Raw genomic sequence first — 18,029 nt, 5'->3', positions numbered from 1 at the left:
ACAATTTAAGTTTTATTTTCAAATGTACTTTGGTTTGCAGCTTTCCATAACTGTAAGACTTTTGGATGTTCTCAACAACTGTGAAGTATTTTTATGTACATGGAACATAAAAGCAACGTAGATAAATAAAGCTTGTAGAATTAGACAAGCTGATGTTACCTGGAATTATTGCAACAATGAAAGAATTTCTATTTCGATTCATAGATGAATTTTGATATGATGGTTAATTATTGTTTGATTTAGCAGTGACAAACACAGGCTTCTGATTTTTCCCCTAGAGGTCTATAAGCTCTGTAAGTCTCTTAAAGATATCCAGGCATCAGTTTATCTGATCTGACAAAGCTATGTCATGAAAACCATGAACTGTTTGCTCATAGATTGTACACACTAAACTCTATCTACAACACTAAACTCTATCTACAATCTTCCAGTACCTACTGTGACTAGCATGGGTCTCCAGGATCCCAGGCCAAGGTCTCCCTCATACCCTGCTACCTGACTGCTATGCAAGAGGGCTGAATCTCAGATCTTCTGTATACAAATTATGTACTTTATTTATGTAATATGCCATTACATAAACAATTTATGTAATGACACATTTTTTCTGACTTATGGCAACCCAATACATTTTTAATGGTATTTAAGGAGTAGTGTTAACGGAATAGTCAAGGAGTCATTTTACCAGTGCCACATATATCTCAGTAAGTTTCCATGGTTGAGTGGGGATATGAGCCCAGGTCTGCTGAGTTCTAATTTGCTACTCCTCTCTATCATGTACCAGTGATCCATCATCAGAATATTTTACTAATGTTTATTCTATGTAAACATTAGCCAAAATCTTGTTGCTTTGTTATCCAGTGGATTGGCACATGCCTGAATATACAAGCAGACACTCAATACATCATCATCATAACTGCAGAGGTGGAAGAGACCCTATGGATCATCAAGTCTATCCCTGTCAAAGAGGCACAGTAGGAAGTCAAAGCACTAGTTGTCAGTGGGAAGCCACTATGAGTTTCGCCATTTACCTTCCACAGGTGTAACTGTGTAACAGGGTTTTGTCTCTTTTGTTTTTACTATTTATTTTATTCAGCATTGCATATACACAAATTATCTCTTGATTGCAATATGTATTTTAAGGTGTAATTCTGTATTGCAGCATGTATCCCTAGATGAAATCAATAACCATTTTCAGTGGGTTTGAGGAAGTAATCCAGTGTGGAAAAGGTCATATAGACAATTAGTTTCCTAACAGTAACTTCTTTTAGGAAGTGATTTCTACAAAAATTAAAAAATATATATTATGAAGCTTAGTAAGATATACAAGGAAATGGATGTAGATGAAATGGGTAGAGCAGTTAGAGGATATCTTATGGGGATAGTTAATAAGCACATATTAAGAGTAATGTCTTGTGAAGAGTTCTTTTGGTCTTACCACATATTGCATAAGCATAGTAGCAGCATTGCATGCAAAATATACCTATACAGTGATGCCTCGCAAGATGAAAATAATTTGGTCCGCGAGTTGTTTCTTATTGTAAAATTTTGTCCTGCAAAGCGCGGTTTCCCATAGGAATGCATTGAAATTTAATTAATGTGTTGCTGTTTGTCTTGCAAAGCATGGCCATAGAAAAAATTATCTTGCGAGTCACAAAAAAATCGCAAAATGCTTTTGTCTTGCGAGTTTTTTGTTGCGCGAGGCATTTGTCTTGCAGTGCATCACAGTATAGTTGATTATTATAATATTTTTAACGGCATAAATAGCATGAAAGATTCTAAAGCAAGATGGGTTGTTTTATCATGTTTTATTGGAATTTATTGGACTGATCTTACCAAGCTATAATTATTTGTATCTATTTTATATTGATCTGGTTTTACTGGTCTTTGACCGTAATAAAGTATTCTATTCAATTCATCTCCAAACATTCAGACATTTAATTTACATCAGGTCAATATTAATATTCAAGATCTTTGACTGCAGGTGGGCCACTGTTGAGAAACAACTCTACAGTATTTAAGGCTACTAAAATACACATCACTTCGAAAGATAAAACTGTAGACCAAATGCCCATCTCTTTTAAGCTTTTGTTGTAAGCTTTTTATTATTACCCTACCTTGGGCTTTTAAAGAGAAAGGCAGGGTAAAAATATTTTAAATAAATACATTTTATTATTTATAAGAGCAGTGAAACCTTCTCATTACAACACCTGTCCAATATAGGAGTAGATAGAGGTTATTTACTTTCATGGAAGAAAATAAATGTAGCAACCAAACATGTAACTTATCTATGTTTTGTGGCAAATGTTGGCCTTTTCCCAACAATCTCTATGCTTTCAGCCTGTTTTCTTTGTGCCATTGAGCTTACTGAAAACTACTGAGAATCACAGCTGCTCATGTCTGTATAGCCTCTTACTGAACTCACTGACTTTTTCATACATGGTTTTCATTAATTTCTCAGTATGCTTGTATTCTCACTTTATTTTATTACACTATATAATGCATTGCATCCTATATTTGTAATATATTCATTATTTGAATCACACACACATACACATACATAACTGTGCCAAATGAGCATGCTGTATAAAGGGTTGTGTATTTTTTTAACCATATAGAACTAAAAGATAGAAGAAGCTAGTAATTGCCTTTAAGATCATAGCACAAAGCATTACCTTGGATTTTACAAGGCCAGCCAGCAACAAAAGAGCAGTAATTTATGAGCTCAGTGTAAAAGAATAGCATAATTGCATTAAAAATTAATGCTAATGAACACTAAAATGGGGAAGGTGGTTATGATGAAAGTTTGTATTCATCTTCTCTGGTTTGAATGATGGCTAGTGGCTTGATTAATGGCTTAATTTCTATTAGTGGGGAAAAATCTCCTACGAGACAAGGGTAAATTGAGCATTGAATTACATATCATGCTTTTGTATGCTGACAAAAAAGAGCTCAGTATCTCTGATATTAGCCACAGTGACAAATGTGGTGTGCCCCACTATGTCTGCATTAGCTCTCCTGACAGGCTGGCTGTGTGTGGTTATGGGGTGTTTGGAGATGGTTGGCAGACAACATTCACTGGCAAGTTCCTGAGAAACCTACATCTCTTCTATGTATAGAATTTTAATTAGAGTCAATAATAATTCAAGAATTAAAATGGACAGCTAGTTGTAATAGCAGAGGCTGCAACCTAACCTGTCGACCAGAAGAAACTTAATTTATTTTCTCTGTGAAAATTCAGCCAACTTACTTCAGCCTGAATGACATTATTGGCGTTTTCTATCATTTCATTCTCTGCTTCATCAAGTGTTCTTCATAATTATATGCTTTTTCATTTAATTCCAACCAGGTTGTCTGGAATCACTGATATAACATAGGTAAAAACTTCATGATAATGTTGCTAAAGGCGACTATTTCCCTGGAAACCCTGCCTTAATCCATATGATACTTGGTCTATCTATTTGCAGCAAGTACATTCTCCCTCCCCCATTCATTATGCACTTCAGCTGTCTACACAAACTGAGAAACAGGAAGATAGTAATAAAGGAAGGTGCTCTATCAAAGCATTTTCTTGTTCACATTGAGAATGAGGTCTACAGTATTTGCAGGAGTATAAGATACCACTTAAAGTGGCCTGGCTTTCTTCTGGTAGAATTCCACAACCTCTGCCATTTTATAATTCTTCGTACCCTTTCATACTCATCTTCTCCTGGTATGCTCCATTCCATATTGTCTGGGCCCCATACATTATGCTAATCCACTGTTTTGGGACTCTGCTAAAGCTTTCAGTTCAAATGTAGCCAACAGATTCCACTGATTCCATTACTCTTCTTCCCCCCCCCACTCCATTTTAGTCATTAAAAGGGGGCATTGTACAAAGATTTGTCACCGATCTGATAGATGTGTCAAATGCTGTGGTTGTTGAAAACATAATGGAACTAGACCTGTGTACAAGTGTCGATACATATGTTTACACAACCTTGAAGTGCTGAAAATTCTTTTCCTTTCTTCCAGATACACAAGTATTCTCATGGAAAATATGATATATTTTTAGAAAGACTTAGGTTTTAAAAAGACCGAGAACTTGGTTTTCGACTAATCTCTATTGCGATCTAAAATATTTATGCATAGCCATCATATGAATTATAAAAGCATTCAGGCATGAAACAATAGAAAACAAGAGGTCGTAAGTCTAATGTTCTTAGTCAAGAAAAGTGAAAATAGCACTGAAAAAAACACTTTGTGTTCTGTGCATGTATTCAGGCTTACATAGCATACATTTCCTCCTTTCCTGTATTCTTTACAAGTCAGTCTTAAATAAGAGACAGGCTGGAGGAAGAACAGGAATATTCTATTGAAAGAAGCATTAAGATAAGAGAGCAGGAAAGAGGATGGCAGCAGGAAATAGACAGTGGAAGGGAGCTGGTAGATGATGAAACATGATGAAAGTGGTAGGGAATATTTGCTGAGAGAGGGGAAAATACACTTAAGGTTTTGAAACAGTCAGTGAGTACCTGCTCTTGGCAAATTTTATCAACTTTACCTGGTGGCAAATTTTACCAATTTACTTGTAGTGGTGGGAGTTCTGAATCTTAAGACTTCTGGTTGTCTAAAGTTTTCAGAATATTAAAAATAATAGCCTTTGGTACTGAAAAGTGTTAACAAATTATCTTAAGACTGTCTTTTTTCAAAAATTCAGATGCCCTTCACATTATGGACAGTACTCACTTACCACATCTGATCTCAAATCCAACCTCCTGGTAATCTCTGTGCTTCAAATTATCCTGATAATGCAATGGTACTAAAGTCAAGTCACAAGCTGTATGATATTATTCCTGTTAAATGAACATTTTTGGTATTCCCACTTCAGCTCTATCATCTGAAGCATAAGGATGAAAAATCATCAGTCCATACTCATTTTTGTAAATGTTAAACTTGTCTTGATGCTTGTCTGTTAATTTGATTCCCCCCCCTTTTTAGTCGGTCTGTGGTAGGGGTACATGCTGCAGTACAGTTAGCCCATGAAAAAGGAACTCATTTATGCATAGGAACAGCATACACATTAGAAGTTTATGACAATAACATTTACAGATACAAATTACAGTAAGGCAGATATGCTTATATTGCTATAGAATAAGCCACAGTTTTGTTTTTCAGTAAGATGTATTCTGTCCCCCTTCTCTTGTTCTGTGGTTAACTGGTAATTGAGTGCCACCTGCTGTTTTCATGGGATCACTACAACAGTAGGCTTGTGTTGACTTCCAAATAAACAACATGTGATTTGAACAGATTGAAATTGAAGTATCATGTGGAGGTCTTACCAAATCCTCTACCGAACTATATTGATAGTTTTCCAGTGTATTCACATTTCTCCTATTCTCTCCCAGTTTCATCTTTGCTAATAAAATAAAAGAAGCAAACTGATGAGAGGCAAGCTTAATTGTGATTCTTATGGAAGGAATGATTTATGTATGAAAAATGGCATCAACAGTCACTAATACAAATAGTTCTGTATTTTCAGTCTGACCAGAGTGAAAGGACTTGCTGTCCAATGAGTTAGTATTGATTTTTTTTGTCTGTACCCTCTTAGCTTTCTGACTCCATTATTTTTGATTTTACTATGAAATATATATATCCTTTCTACTGACATCTGACAGACGTTATATGGAAGTCATTTTATCTACCAATAATGTGTTTGTCAACATTATTGTAGACTAATGGATACAGCTTCCTTCCAGTCCATTTTATTCAGTTCATGTCACTGAAGTAATTCAGGAAAACATTCTGTGATTTTGTTTCTCTTGGGGACATATCCCTAGACTATAATTGTCATTCGCATTTAAGCACTAACAAATATCAAAGGCTGTACCGTTATCTACTCATGGTTTTCCAGAGAATATATTAACGGGGGGGGGGGAGGGAGGGAATCACCTCTCTTGGTAACATGTGACAAAAGGTATATTTTTTCTTACACATTGCATATGCAAAGCAGTCCTAGAAACTATATATATGAGAGAGAATCAACTGTTTATGTTTTGTAGTTAAGTTTTTCAGGGCATAAGAGTTGTACATGGATTTTGAATTACATGGTGGTCCAGCAACCCTAACCCCAGTGTTGTTGAAGGGAGAAGTATATGTATCTTATTTTCATGTATGCATTTCTGTCAGAGGAATAATTTGCAAGAATTTGTTGCTGGCCATGTGTTTTTTTAACCAGGAGCAAAAGTGCAACATGTGACATTCAACAATGTAATTGTATATAATGTGATTTAAAGAAACCAATATGACTGTGTGTAAACTGTAGCTCAGCTATTGAGCTCCATGTGTCTGAAGAAGTTGATCACAATCCATCAGAGCTCACACTGAAATAAGTGTAGTAGTCTTAAACATGCCACAACACCTTTTCTTCCCCTTGATGTGACCTTAAAACAGCTATTCCCACATTGGTGCCTTCCAAATGGTTTGGATACTGCTATCTGCCCCAGCAAATATGGCCAAGAATGAGGGATTATAGGAGTTTAAGATAGCACCAAATTATGGGCAACTAGCTGAAGAGCAATGTTGGAAATATATAATATTAAAAATGATAAATTTTCATCATCTCAAATCTCATTTTGTCCATTCTAATGTATATAGAGGTTCCCAGTCACCACCTAATAGTAACAGCACATTCAGTGAGCATGTAAGCTTATACTAAGTATCACTGAAATATTTAATCTAGTCTTCTATCTAACACTGTTCACTAGTTTGAGAAGAAAGTGTATACTGTATTAACAATGCTAAGTTTCTTTCTTTTCTTTTTTTTTTCTTTAGCCAAGTATGCTAGCATTAAATTTTTCACCTTTTCATGGCTATTGTGACTATCAGAGTGAGCTTTAAATTACATATTATGTAATTTTTTTTGCCTGCCTATGAACAAGCAAAGCTTTTATATAATCAAATTTACGTGCATTGTCTATTTGCATAAATACTCAAATACTCTTCTACAAAAGGACTGGCTTGTTTAGCATAGTATAAGGTGAACATCTCAAACCATAAACAGAGGTTCTAATACTTTTTAAGAAAGATATGTGTATATAATAGGTAGATAATAAATTATGGCTTCTCTCCATCACAAATCCAGGCTTTCCATAAACATTTTCCAACCTCACAGATATCACAGAAACCTGTATTCCCCTGGTATGTTCTGTAATACCTATGTGATCTGAAAGCCCCTTCTGTCATGAGGTGGGTTCACTTTGGGTTTCTCAGTGTGCATCAGAGTAATTGTGTCCTGATGCATCTTTTTGTTGTCAGTATATATTTGCCTGATCTTACTAATTTCATTGCTATCAAAAGTGAAAAATGCAATATTCATGTTTATTAAAATGAAGTTCAGAAGAAAGCAGTCAATCAGTAAAAGGAAGCAGTTGAAACTCCAGAACACTTAACAGCTTTTTCAGTTCTTAAAAAAAAACCCAAACCTTTTTAAATGACATGAAAGCACTCTTGGAATATTAAAACAGTATGGTAAACCACTTCTGAGTATTCTCTACCTGGAAATTCCTGAAAAGGGTCACCATAAGTCAGAATTGATTTGACAGCGCATGACTCTTGTTATTATAATATATGAATAGAGTATAGATAGTTTCACAGAAGTGCTTCAGAAATACGGTGGGCTCTGTACAGAATCAGTCACCATTGTTTAACACTAGTCCTCAGTATACTAGGTAGGCTACCTTGATAGATTCATACTGTTGCCAGATGATGCTTGAACCTTTTATTGTTTCAGGAGAGATAATAATCAAGTCTTTTCTACCAAAGTTTAAAGTGAACTATTTCCATTCTTTTTTGAGGTGTGTGGAGAGATGTGTCTGTCTTCATTGTGACAGGAATCAAACTTAAAATTAAGAAGATGCTTTGTTAGCATCATCATCTTATTTGTAACTGGTGTAAATAGCAAAAAAAAAAAATAAATCCAATACTATTGGACCTGTTTCAGCCTTCCCATTCATTGTTGCTGAATAAAGCAAAAAAAAAATTCTCCCTGGCAGAACCACCGCTTACCTTGGTGCTTTCTATTTCTGGAGCAGAAGGAATACTTTAGAAGAATATTGTAGTGCTGATCTTAATCTTAATGCTAAATCATACTGACATTATACCATTTTCCGTAGACCAAACTAGCCTTGTAGAGCAAGTGAAACGAGTACGAGAAATTGAAGCAATTGAAAGTGACTCCTTTGTTCCACAAACATTCAGATCAAGCAAAGAAGTCAAAAAGGTAAGTTTTCGATCTTCTTTCTTTGCATGGAGCCTCTTGTGAGCTGGTGCAAAATTAATATATTAATGCAATTTATGTTTGACAGTTTTTGCTGTATCAAAACATTCCCTGATGCAAATAGATATTGGTTTGTGGATTCATGAAAAAGCTTGCTCTCAACTTTTTATTTTCTGTTTACATAAATATATACATAATTGTGGCAGATGTAATAAAGAGGTGGAAAAGTACACTCCTCCAGATGTTGTCTTTCATCGGCCCTAGCCAGCATAGCTAATAGTAAAGAATGTTACAAGTTGAAGTCTAAGTATACCTGGAGGAACGCTCCTTGCCAACCTTGCTTTAGGATATTGAAGACCACAAATATAAATAGAATCTTAAGTCAAAACCAGAGAAAATGCTTCCATCAGCAAGTTCAGACACTTGGGACTTCTCTGCCCAATCTATCGTTCCAGGCTCCAAGAAAACCTAGTCCTTTCTTGGTTCCTTTCTTGCATGATTTGCAACTGTTAACCAGTTAGGAAAGCAGGGTAGATGGACCTTAGAGGGCTGCTGCTCTGACCTCATCCCTCAAAATGTTTTCTTACAAAAATTGTTGGGGGTACTGAAAAAGCCCCTTTGCACATTCTAGTCAGTGACAAAAAGGGTTTTGGGGGGAATTAGCAAAATGGGGAGCAGGGATGCTGGAGATTCCTGAAAGATAGCAGAACAGAAGGGGAATTTTGAAGCCAATTAAAAAAAATTAAAAATCTTGTGATGCTGGGGGACCCAGAAGGCTACAGGATATCATGTTGACCAGCCTGGTATAGTGGGTCAGTTTAAGTAGAATTCTTTAATACTAGGAATTCTTTTTGCTGAGCACATTTCCTGGATGACCAGTATACTCTCACAAGTGAACAGTGTCTAAAAACTATTCAGACCAGAATCAGTTTACCTGTAAAGCCTATTTTGTAAATCTTATTCTGATCTTCCTCCCTATATTAGGCAACAGAATCTGCTGAAGTCAAGAGTGAACCTGCAACCCTAGAAGTGGGGGATATTGGTCAAATCATTACTGAAAAAGAAACAGTAACTGGAATTATTCCTACTACAATCAAATACCAAGATGAGAACTCGCTTGCACATCCCAATGTAAGTGGAATGTTTATTATCAAGTCCTTTCACTAATAAAATTCATATTTTTGGAAAGAAAATAGCTTGGGTGAGCTGCATAACTAGTGCTTTCAACAGAGGAAAAAGAAAAGTCCAAAAACTAGCTTTTGCAAAAATACAACTCATACATTGAGCATCTCTGTGTAAATATAGAGTTGATTTGATATATCAAGGCTTAGGATTATTGGAGGGTTTGATTGTTTTCAAAGCCATTTTTTAATTTAATTGGTGGGGAGGGTTACATGAGAGAGGAAAAGACATAGGGGTGCAGTTTTGCTTTCTATGATTTTCTGGCAGATCTTAGAAAAGATCTTAGAAAATTAGTTCTCTTTTGCACTAAGACAGAGACTCTTGCCATATGCCAGAGAACCGTGCAACTACATAGTGCCTTGCTCCCAGCTACCGTGGCACATGGCAAACTGCTTCTGGAATGCTAAGGAGTTTGAAACAGGATGTTTGTTTGGTATCCAGAAATCAGGCTTGTCATTCTACACTTTAGCCATATTTATGCTTTGTTGTTACTATTTTGTGAAGTATAATACAGAGAATCCCCCTAGGCTTTATGGGTGCAATACGTAAAAAACTGTGTACACTATAATTAATGAATGGATAAAATTGCCAGAACAAAGGAGTATTTGTTATCCACTTGTTTAGCTTTTGTTAGAGAAATCGGACCTGGGTTTGCTCTAGCTGATTCCAGCTCTCGTGGTATTTGCAAGTGTCTACACAAAGCTGCTTTTAAAGACAATTTAGAAACTACAACTGGACTAAAATGCAGCTTCCAGAATTTAACTGGAACTGTGAGATTGCTTCATATAATTCATGTACCAATTACACTGATCATCTCTTCACTTCCAGGCTCAGATTATAGTGTATTTAACCTTTTAAACAACCTGAGAGTGGAATATACTCAGGAACTGCCATCTTACATAAGAATCTGCTTCAGAGTTCCTGTACTCTAGCATGTCACTATCAAAAACTGCAGTAAGGTGTAAAGGACAATACCTTTTTGGTGATGAGGCTGAAATTTTGGGATGTATTCCCTGAAATAAGCTTCTTTTTTCCCCCTTAAGGCTTTTTATGCTTTCTTGATTTAGACTGATGCTGCTGTTTTTACCATTCAGTTTCGGTTTTGATTTGTGTTTTTGATATATTTTAATTATGTGTGTGTGCTGTAATATAAGTCATATGATCATTTATTTGTATTGAAAGTCAGTATATAAATCCAGAAATAAGGACACTATTCTAATGGTGATATAGAGCAGTGGTCCCCAACCTTGGGCCTCCAGATGTTCCTGGACTGGAACTCCCAGAAGCCTTCACCACCACCTCTGCTGGCCAGGATTTCTGGGAGTTGAAGTCTAAGAACATCTGGAGGCCCAAGGTTGGGGACCACTGATATAGAGAGTTAAAAAGTGCAACTCTAAAAGGTATGAGTGTCAGGGTTCAAACTGTATGCTGTAGAAGTTCAAGTATATTTTAGCCTGATTTTTTTTCTTTAAAGTAAGTATGTCTTAAGATCCATGGTACCAGTAGAACCAGAGGCATCATCCTTAATTATGTACCAATGGCATAGTGGTACATTTTGATGAAGTAACCATGGTGGAGCAAAGAGACATTTGCCTACATCTGATTTGTTTCACAACAGAACAGTGCTCAGAAAGGTAGATTTTAGCCCAGTAATAGAACCTTTATTTTATTGATTTCTCATAAATAGTGGCCATTAATTAAGGCTTGCTATACTTCATTTGGATTGAACAGTTCCTGCTTATTGTATAGACCATAATATAGATCCCTTTGATTCATACAGAGTCCAGAATCCTACTGAGAAAATAGTGCATGCATAAAGGAGCTTATCTGAGTGATTTTCATAGTTATCTGGCAAGCTGTTGCATACCAAGGCACATAACCAAGTGTGCAACTTGAGTGCATGACCTGGGTATGTCTGAGCAAATGACAGGCAACTAAAATGATTGCTCACACCAGTTATACAATGTTGGGGTTACACTGCACAAATCCAATAGAATTATGGCCAGGAACACTTTTCTTCTGTGAAGCTATGTAATCTAAATTACTTGATAATCTAAAATGATCCAAGATGTCTGTTACAATTAGGCTTGGACTTTATATTCCTACCCTGCCTTTCCACGATAGAATTCATGGTAGGTGACACAAATCATACGAAAAACAACAGTAGCAGATAAAAACAGGTATAACTGTAAAATCATTAAAATCACCTCCATCTAAAAACAGTTTAAATACTTCCAATAAATATCAACACAGGAGAGAGTGATTGTTGTAGGTTTTTCAGGCTATTTCCAGAACATGGCCAAACAGCCCAAAAAACCTGCAACAACCATCGGATCCAAGCCATGAAAGCCTTCGAGAATACAGAAGAGGGTCTTTTCCTGTGTGGTATCCAGCAGGCCTCTGCAAGTGTCAGTATCATAGAATCATATAAAAGTGAAGTTGGAAGGGGCCTACAAGGTGTCCCTTGCTAAGCAATCTTTTGTCTGTCTGTCTGTCTACCTACCTACGTACCGTATTTTTCTCCCCTTACACTTTTTTGCAAGGAAAAGTGCAAGAAAGTGGAGGGGGAAAGAAAGTGGAGGGGGAAACCAGGAATCATCAAAGTGTTTTGATCCCTCCCCCCTCCTTCCATGTATAAGACAACCCTCAATTTTTAATCTAAATATTTTAGACAAATGTATCATCTTATACATGGAAAAATACTCTATCTGTCTGTCTGTCCATCCGTCTGTCTATACGTTCATCCATCCATCCATCTGTCTATCATTTCATTAACTAATGTTCCACCTTTCTCAAAATGGATGGACAATGAAATAAAACACTAAAACTAGTAAAAACAATATTAAAATTGCTGTTTAAAAAGACAACGTATATATCTCAGATTAATAGGACAAAAATGTATATAGAACACAGCATAGTACCACGTAATTGTCCAAATCAATTGAATGCCTGCCTGAAAATGAAGGTCTTTGCTTTTCAGTGGAAGGACAGGAGGGAGATGGTCAGCCTGACCTCCTGGGGGAGAACATTTTATAGCCTGGGAACCGCCATTGAAAAGCTTCCCTGTCATATCCTCACCTAACAGCCTGTGAGGGTGGTTGAATTGAGGGCCTCTCCAGAAAATCTTAAAATCCAGTGAGGCTCATATGGGCTGATATTGTCCTTCATTTAGCCTTGACACAGCAAGGGTATTTGAGGAATCTAAGAAAGTGCATGAAGAATTCAGAAATTTGATTAATTTGCAAATATTGGTGCTGCGGTTGAAGTCTGCCCAAGTGTGTGGCTACCAGATGTGGTTACTTAAAGTTATAGAAAAGAAATTTGGTATATGCTTTGGGACATACACATATAAATGTTCTAGGACACAATTCCTCACCTAAGTTCTGATACAGATGACAACAACATTTGACAAATGTTAAAACAACCATGGGGGCTGCAGGGAGATAAAATCTGAATTTTATGTTACTCATTTGAGTGTACCATTCCTGTTTTACTACTGGTTGCTTAAAGTTTCTGACAATGAGTTCAACAAGGTTTTTCCAGTGTTCATGAATTCCTGCCATGTTATGATATTTAAGTAAACTGTATTTTTTTCTTCTTCTTCTCTTATAGCTGTTTGTTGACAAGGAAGAAGCAGAAGAAAGATGGTTCCGGAGGTTGATTGCTCTTCGACAAGAAAGGCTAATGGGCAGTCCTGTAGCTTAAATAGATTAAACAGCCTGCAGAATTTTAGTTCTTTGATGCTGTCAAATTCCAGTAGTAAAATTGGATGTGTGCCCACATTAATTCGGTCTGTGAGAAAAGGAACATTTTAACCTGCCCTCTGTTTGAGACCAGAATTGGTTTAATTCAGCATTCTAATGACATGACTGTGTTATTTGAATTGCCTGATGTGGCTTCATAGACAAAATGAAGGTATGTTGGAGGGAAAAAATGGAGGAACAATCTCTTGAAGTATATCTAAGATATCTTGCTGTACTCCTCAATGGAATTCTGACTTATTAGAAAGAACTTGTAAAGCTTGTTTTTTCAACCCATTTTCCTAGGGTTAACAACTGTAACACAGTTTCTTTATAACTCTCTCAACAGAAGGAAGCAAGTCTAAGTTTTTCCTGTCTTTGATACTGTTATTATTAAAATGTAATCATATACTTTGTTGCCTAAGAAATTACTATGAATACAGAATATAGACGATGAAAGAATATAAAAGTGTCTTCTTCTATAGCCCTTCTTCCAATATTATACAACTGTGTTCATTTTTAACCCATGTCTAATCTGTAGATATGAGTATACAGTTACAAGGTATTAAGTACCTCAGTACTGTAAAAATAAGATATACTACTGGAGCTTGTGGTACTTTCCTCATTGGTGCTCAGTCTAGTAAACTTGAATATATCACCAGCAACATGTGGCCATAGAATTCCTTGGCAAGAATTTGAATCCAGCAATTACAGAGGAAAAACACTCAACATCACTAAACTACATGAGAAAAATAGCGTAATGCAAAAGACTGTGACCTAGTAAAGAACTCAGCTTTTTAAAAACATAAAAATATTATGTGTGATGCAATTTTTAATCTTACATTTCAGTTATACTCAAATATGTTTAGGACCAGTCATATTTAAGAACCTTTCAACAACCACAAAAAGAAGAATTCACAGTGGTATATACAAATGTTGTTCATATTTTGTGGCACTTATCTTTTAGTGTTTCCAAGAGGTATGCTGGCTGAGGGATATGTGGAGTATTCCACACATGACCAAGTTCATTTTGGTTGTTCCTTTCAACAGTCACATCCCCAGCATCATTCCAGAGACTGCATGTACACAAATAGATGCTAAGTTTCCCCACTTTCTCTTATAATGTATTCTTTTGTGCCTATAAAAGACAATAGTGCATTGTGATAAACTATGCACAAAAGAGATCATGTTCACATAGTCTATTTTCTGTACTATAATATGTCATATATTCAGGGCTTAGGTGGGTACATAGCTTTAAGAGTCAAGTCATAATCCCTCCTTTACAAAGATATTAATAATTCTAGTTTTTCTGACTACTAATTTTTTGTGGGAGTATTTGGAAGCTATCATGTTAGGAATTCCTATTAAAAGTGTGATGGTAGGGTTTTGAGGATGTGATTCAAGAGTACAGGTGAATATACAAAGTCTTAGCCGAAAGGAAAGTATAGGCAATTTCCCGCCTATACGGGCACCGTTTTGCGATCGCATTTGCGATTGCAAAAACGGCCTCGTAGAGAGAATTCATCGCTCTACGAGGCGCCCGTTCTGCGAGGCACCACTGTATTTGCTGCTAATAGATGCTGACAAACTGGTACAGTATTCCAGGAGACATCCAAAAAGCTCATGATTGATGATTTACTTTCACTGAAGTAAAAAAAATGAACCTGATTCTCCATTAAACAACGCTGGCTAGGTTTTAAGATACGCACTTGCTATAGGTGGGCATAGCAAACAAATCAATAAGCTTAAGGCATTTAGTATAGCAAGTATACATGCTCATGGGGCTCATATTATGCACTCCTAATCTTCCCTGCCAACACTGGGTCATTAGATCATATCTGTATCTTCTCTCTTACATTTGTAGATACAAGGCACATTAATCCTTGAAGCATAACATTGCCAACCAAACTTTGTTTCTTCCTTGAAAGCATTTCTCATTTGTACGAGAGAAGATTCTCAGATGAAGGAGTAGGAGACAAATTGCTTTATCCAGTAATATAACCAGCTGAATCATAAGTAGTCCGATCTGCATTAAATATTATACTACTGAGACTACTTTAACTATTACAAGTATATAATTGTATGTGTTATGTGGTGTGCAAGTTTGTTTCACAGTTTGTTTTATCAATAATCAAGATGAATACATATGTAGAGACAGAGATACTTTTCACATGCTCTGCTCTTCTGCATTGTAATTAGTGAAGTTAAATCTGGAAAGGGGAATACAGTGGTGCCTCGCATTACGACGTTAATTTGTTCCAGCGAAATTGCTGTAGAATGAAAACGTCGTAATGTGAAAAAAAAACCATTGAAACGTATTAAAACCTGTTTAATGCATTCCAAAGGGCTTGAAACTCACTGTCCAGTGAAGATCCTCCATAGGGCAGCCATTTTCGGTGCCTGTAATGCAAGGAAACTGTCCCAGAAAACAGCGGGGGGCCATTTTGTTTACCCGGCAGCCATTTTGAAACCGTCGATCAGCTGTTGGAAAATCATCGTTTTGCGAAGAATCGGTTCCCGAAGCAGGGAACCGATCATCGCAAAGTGAAATTCCCCCATAGGAAACATCATTTTCCGATCGCAAAAGCGATCGCAAAAACTTCGTCGTAATGCGATTTTGTCGTTAAACGGGGCAGTCGTAAAGCGAGGCACCACTGTATGTGTATTTCCACTCCTTCCCAATGGATCCGAAAGTATCATATATTATGTAAAGTAACTATAAGAACTAAATCCCAAAATTCAATGCTAGAATCCCAATCCTTTCACTAAATATATCATCTATTAAGAACAGGGGCAGCATTCTAATGATTGATGTTTTATATTGCTCATAAAAATCAAATGTACCTCCTAGTTAGCTTTAGCTTACTGTTCTTCTTCTTATACAAGCAGGTCTGTGTCCATCTCATTCCAAAACCCTAAGTCAATCTACTCCATCCATCCCTGCTCCACATATACTAAGAAAGAGATACATATGTAAAGGTTGATCCCAGAGATATGTTTTGCTATTCTACTAATTTGTGTCTCCTGAATCATGGTGATTTTCCCAGACAAGTGCCATAAGACAACCATGTGGTACAATCTGACCTGCTGCTTTGCCATCTATGAACTTCAGTGTATTTACCTAGCTACCTATGTATCTCATCTACCCAGAATTAAAAAGATCTTGTGGCCCAAGGTACAGCTTTTTATATATTGCATCTCCCTCCTTTATCAATGTTAGGTTCCAGTTTGACAACCAAGTATACCATTCGCAAACACCCAGTGCCATTTGTAAAGCCTTCAAGACAGAGAAAGATGTGTTTCTTTCCTTTTCTCTCTAGAAATTTTTCTCCTGCACTACATAGCAGTAAAGTAGTTGATGGCCTCCTGCAGAGTTCCATTGATGTAGCAGAAGTGACATCATTAGCAACAGCAGATTGTCACTAATTAAAAAGTTCCTTTTTTATTTCGTGGTATGCATTGGATACATTTGGATCATACAGTTGGAGCAAGATTAGCCGTTGCAGCTTTCATACGATACAGAGATGGCCTCTTAATTCTAGCAGGAAAGAATAGCATCATAGAATTGCTATTTTGACAGAGTATTGAGAATGCTGACAAAAAGAGAAATAATATTTTATATCAAAAATATGCAAAGTATGCATCCTGAGGCTCCAAACAGCCCCAGAGATATTCAGAAGTGCTATATTTTTCATGCAGTACTATAAAGCCATTCTCTCATTTCAAAATTGGCACTACATTTGATAGCTACATAATGCCTTCTAGATCAGAGAGAGCATTTTTCTGAATAGGTGCAATGAATGCTTATCAGATCTGCAGATGACACAAAATTGGGTGGAATAACTAATACCCTGGAAGACAGAAACAAAGCTCAAGAAGATCTTGTTTGTCTCGAGCACCAGGCTGGAAACAACAGAATGCAATTTCACAGGGATAAGTGCAGAGTGTAAGGAAATTGAAGGAAACTGGGAATTGTAGTTATACAAAGATGGAGTTTGTTAGCTCCTGTAAAGATGAATTTAAAAGCAATGGAATGTTCTCATGAGACTGTTGTGCAGGGTTGCTTTGCCTGGCACGGAGATAAGGATGCAAGATCACTCAGAGAAGAGACAAAACAACATACCGCTATATTTGGGAAAAAGATAAGCCACCTGGTTTGGAATCTTCTCATGTGAAATGGGCGGTAAACTGTGTTACACCAGTAGTATAAGGGACCCTTATACTACTTACACCCATTTGGACTTAATTGGTTTACACCTTGGAATAAGGAGGATGGTCCAAAAGCATTTAGAAAAATGGTTGTTCATGTATGTGAAAGTAATTTCACTTGTGGGGAATGTTGTGGAATGTGAGAAAGAGAGATTTCCTTTTTTAAGAAGAAGAGGGAGGAGAATTAACCCAGCTTCTAGATGCAAACATGTAGCCAGAGCAAAGATGATTACTTAGCACAGACTTAGTTGTTTTTATTTTACTTAGAAATAGCAGATTTATTTAATCATTGTAGTAGATGGATATGCAAATTGCTTATGCCTTAAAGCTACAACTATGTTCTAACAAAACTACTGTACTTTATCTTCTTAATAAAATCAAATAATTCTTCAAAGGAAAACTGGTCTTTTGAAGGACTTTCATCTGAATCTAGTGTGGATTTGAGAAGGTCACAAAGTTGCTACTGAAAATTGGTCCTACCTGGTAAGGCTGTTATGCATTCTAAGGAAACACAGTCAATGGTTTATTGCTTTGAAAGTAAGGAAAGGTTACTTTTAGAATCAGGCTTGTCCATGGGACTTGTACTATGCACTCCTGAGGCCTAAATGACCTACCTCAGGCAATAAAGATGGTAGTTTTGCACC

General features: G+C 36.5%; 1 protein-coding gene across 3 annotated transcripts in view; it reads left to right on the top strand.

The window, feature by feature from the left end:
* Positions 1 to 17,785, top strand: part of RSRC1 (arginine and serine rich coiled-coil 1) — a 293,774-nt gene extending 275,989 nt beyond the window's left edge. For all 3 annotated transcript variants that reach the window (XM_020791821.3, XM_020791819.3, XM_078389054.1), the window contains 3 exons: positions 8,151 to 8,257; positions 9,239 to 9,385; positions 13,049 to 17,785. In XM_020791821.3, the coding sequence (XP_020647480.1) occupies positions 8,151 to 8,257; positions 9,239 to 9,385; positions 13,049 to 13,141 (347 nt within the window). In that variant the 3' untranslated portion in view covers positions 13,142 to 17,785. The remainder of the gene's footprint in view (positions 1 to 8,150; positions 8,258 to 9,238; positions 9,386 to 13,048) is intronic.
* The last annotated feature ends 244 nt before the right edge of the window (positions 17,786 to 18,029 follow it).

The sequence above is a fragment of the Pogona vitticeps genome, chromosome 3 (genome assembly GCF_051106095.1).
Source record: "Pogona vitticeps strain Pit_001003342236 chromosome 3, PviZW2.1, whole genome shotgun sequence".
NCBI lineage: Eukaryota > Metazoa > Chordata > Lepidosauria > Squamata > Agamidae > Pogona > Pogona vitticeps.
This window is presented reverse-complemented; position numbering and strand designations above follow the sequence as displayed.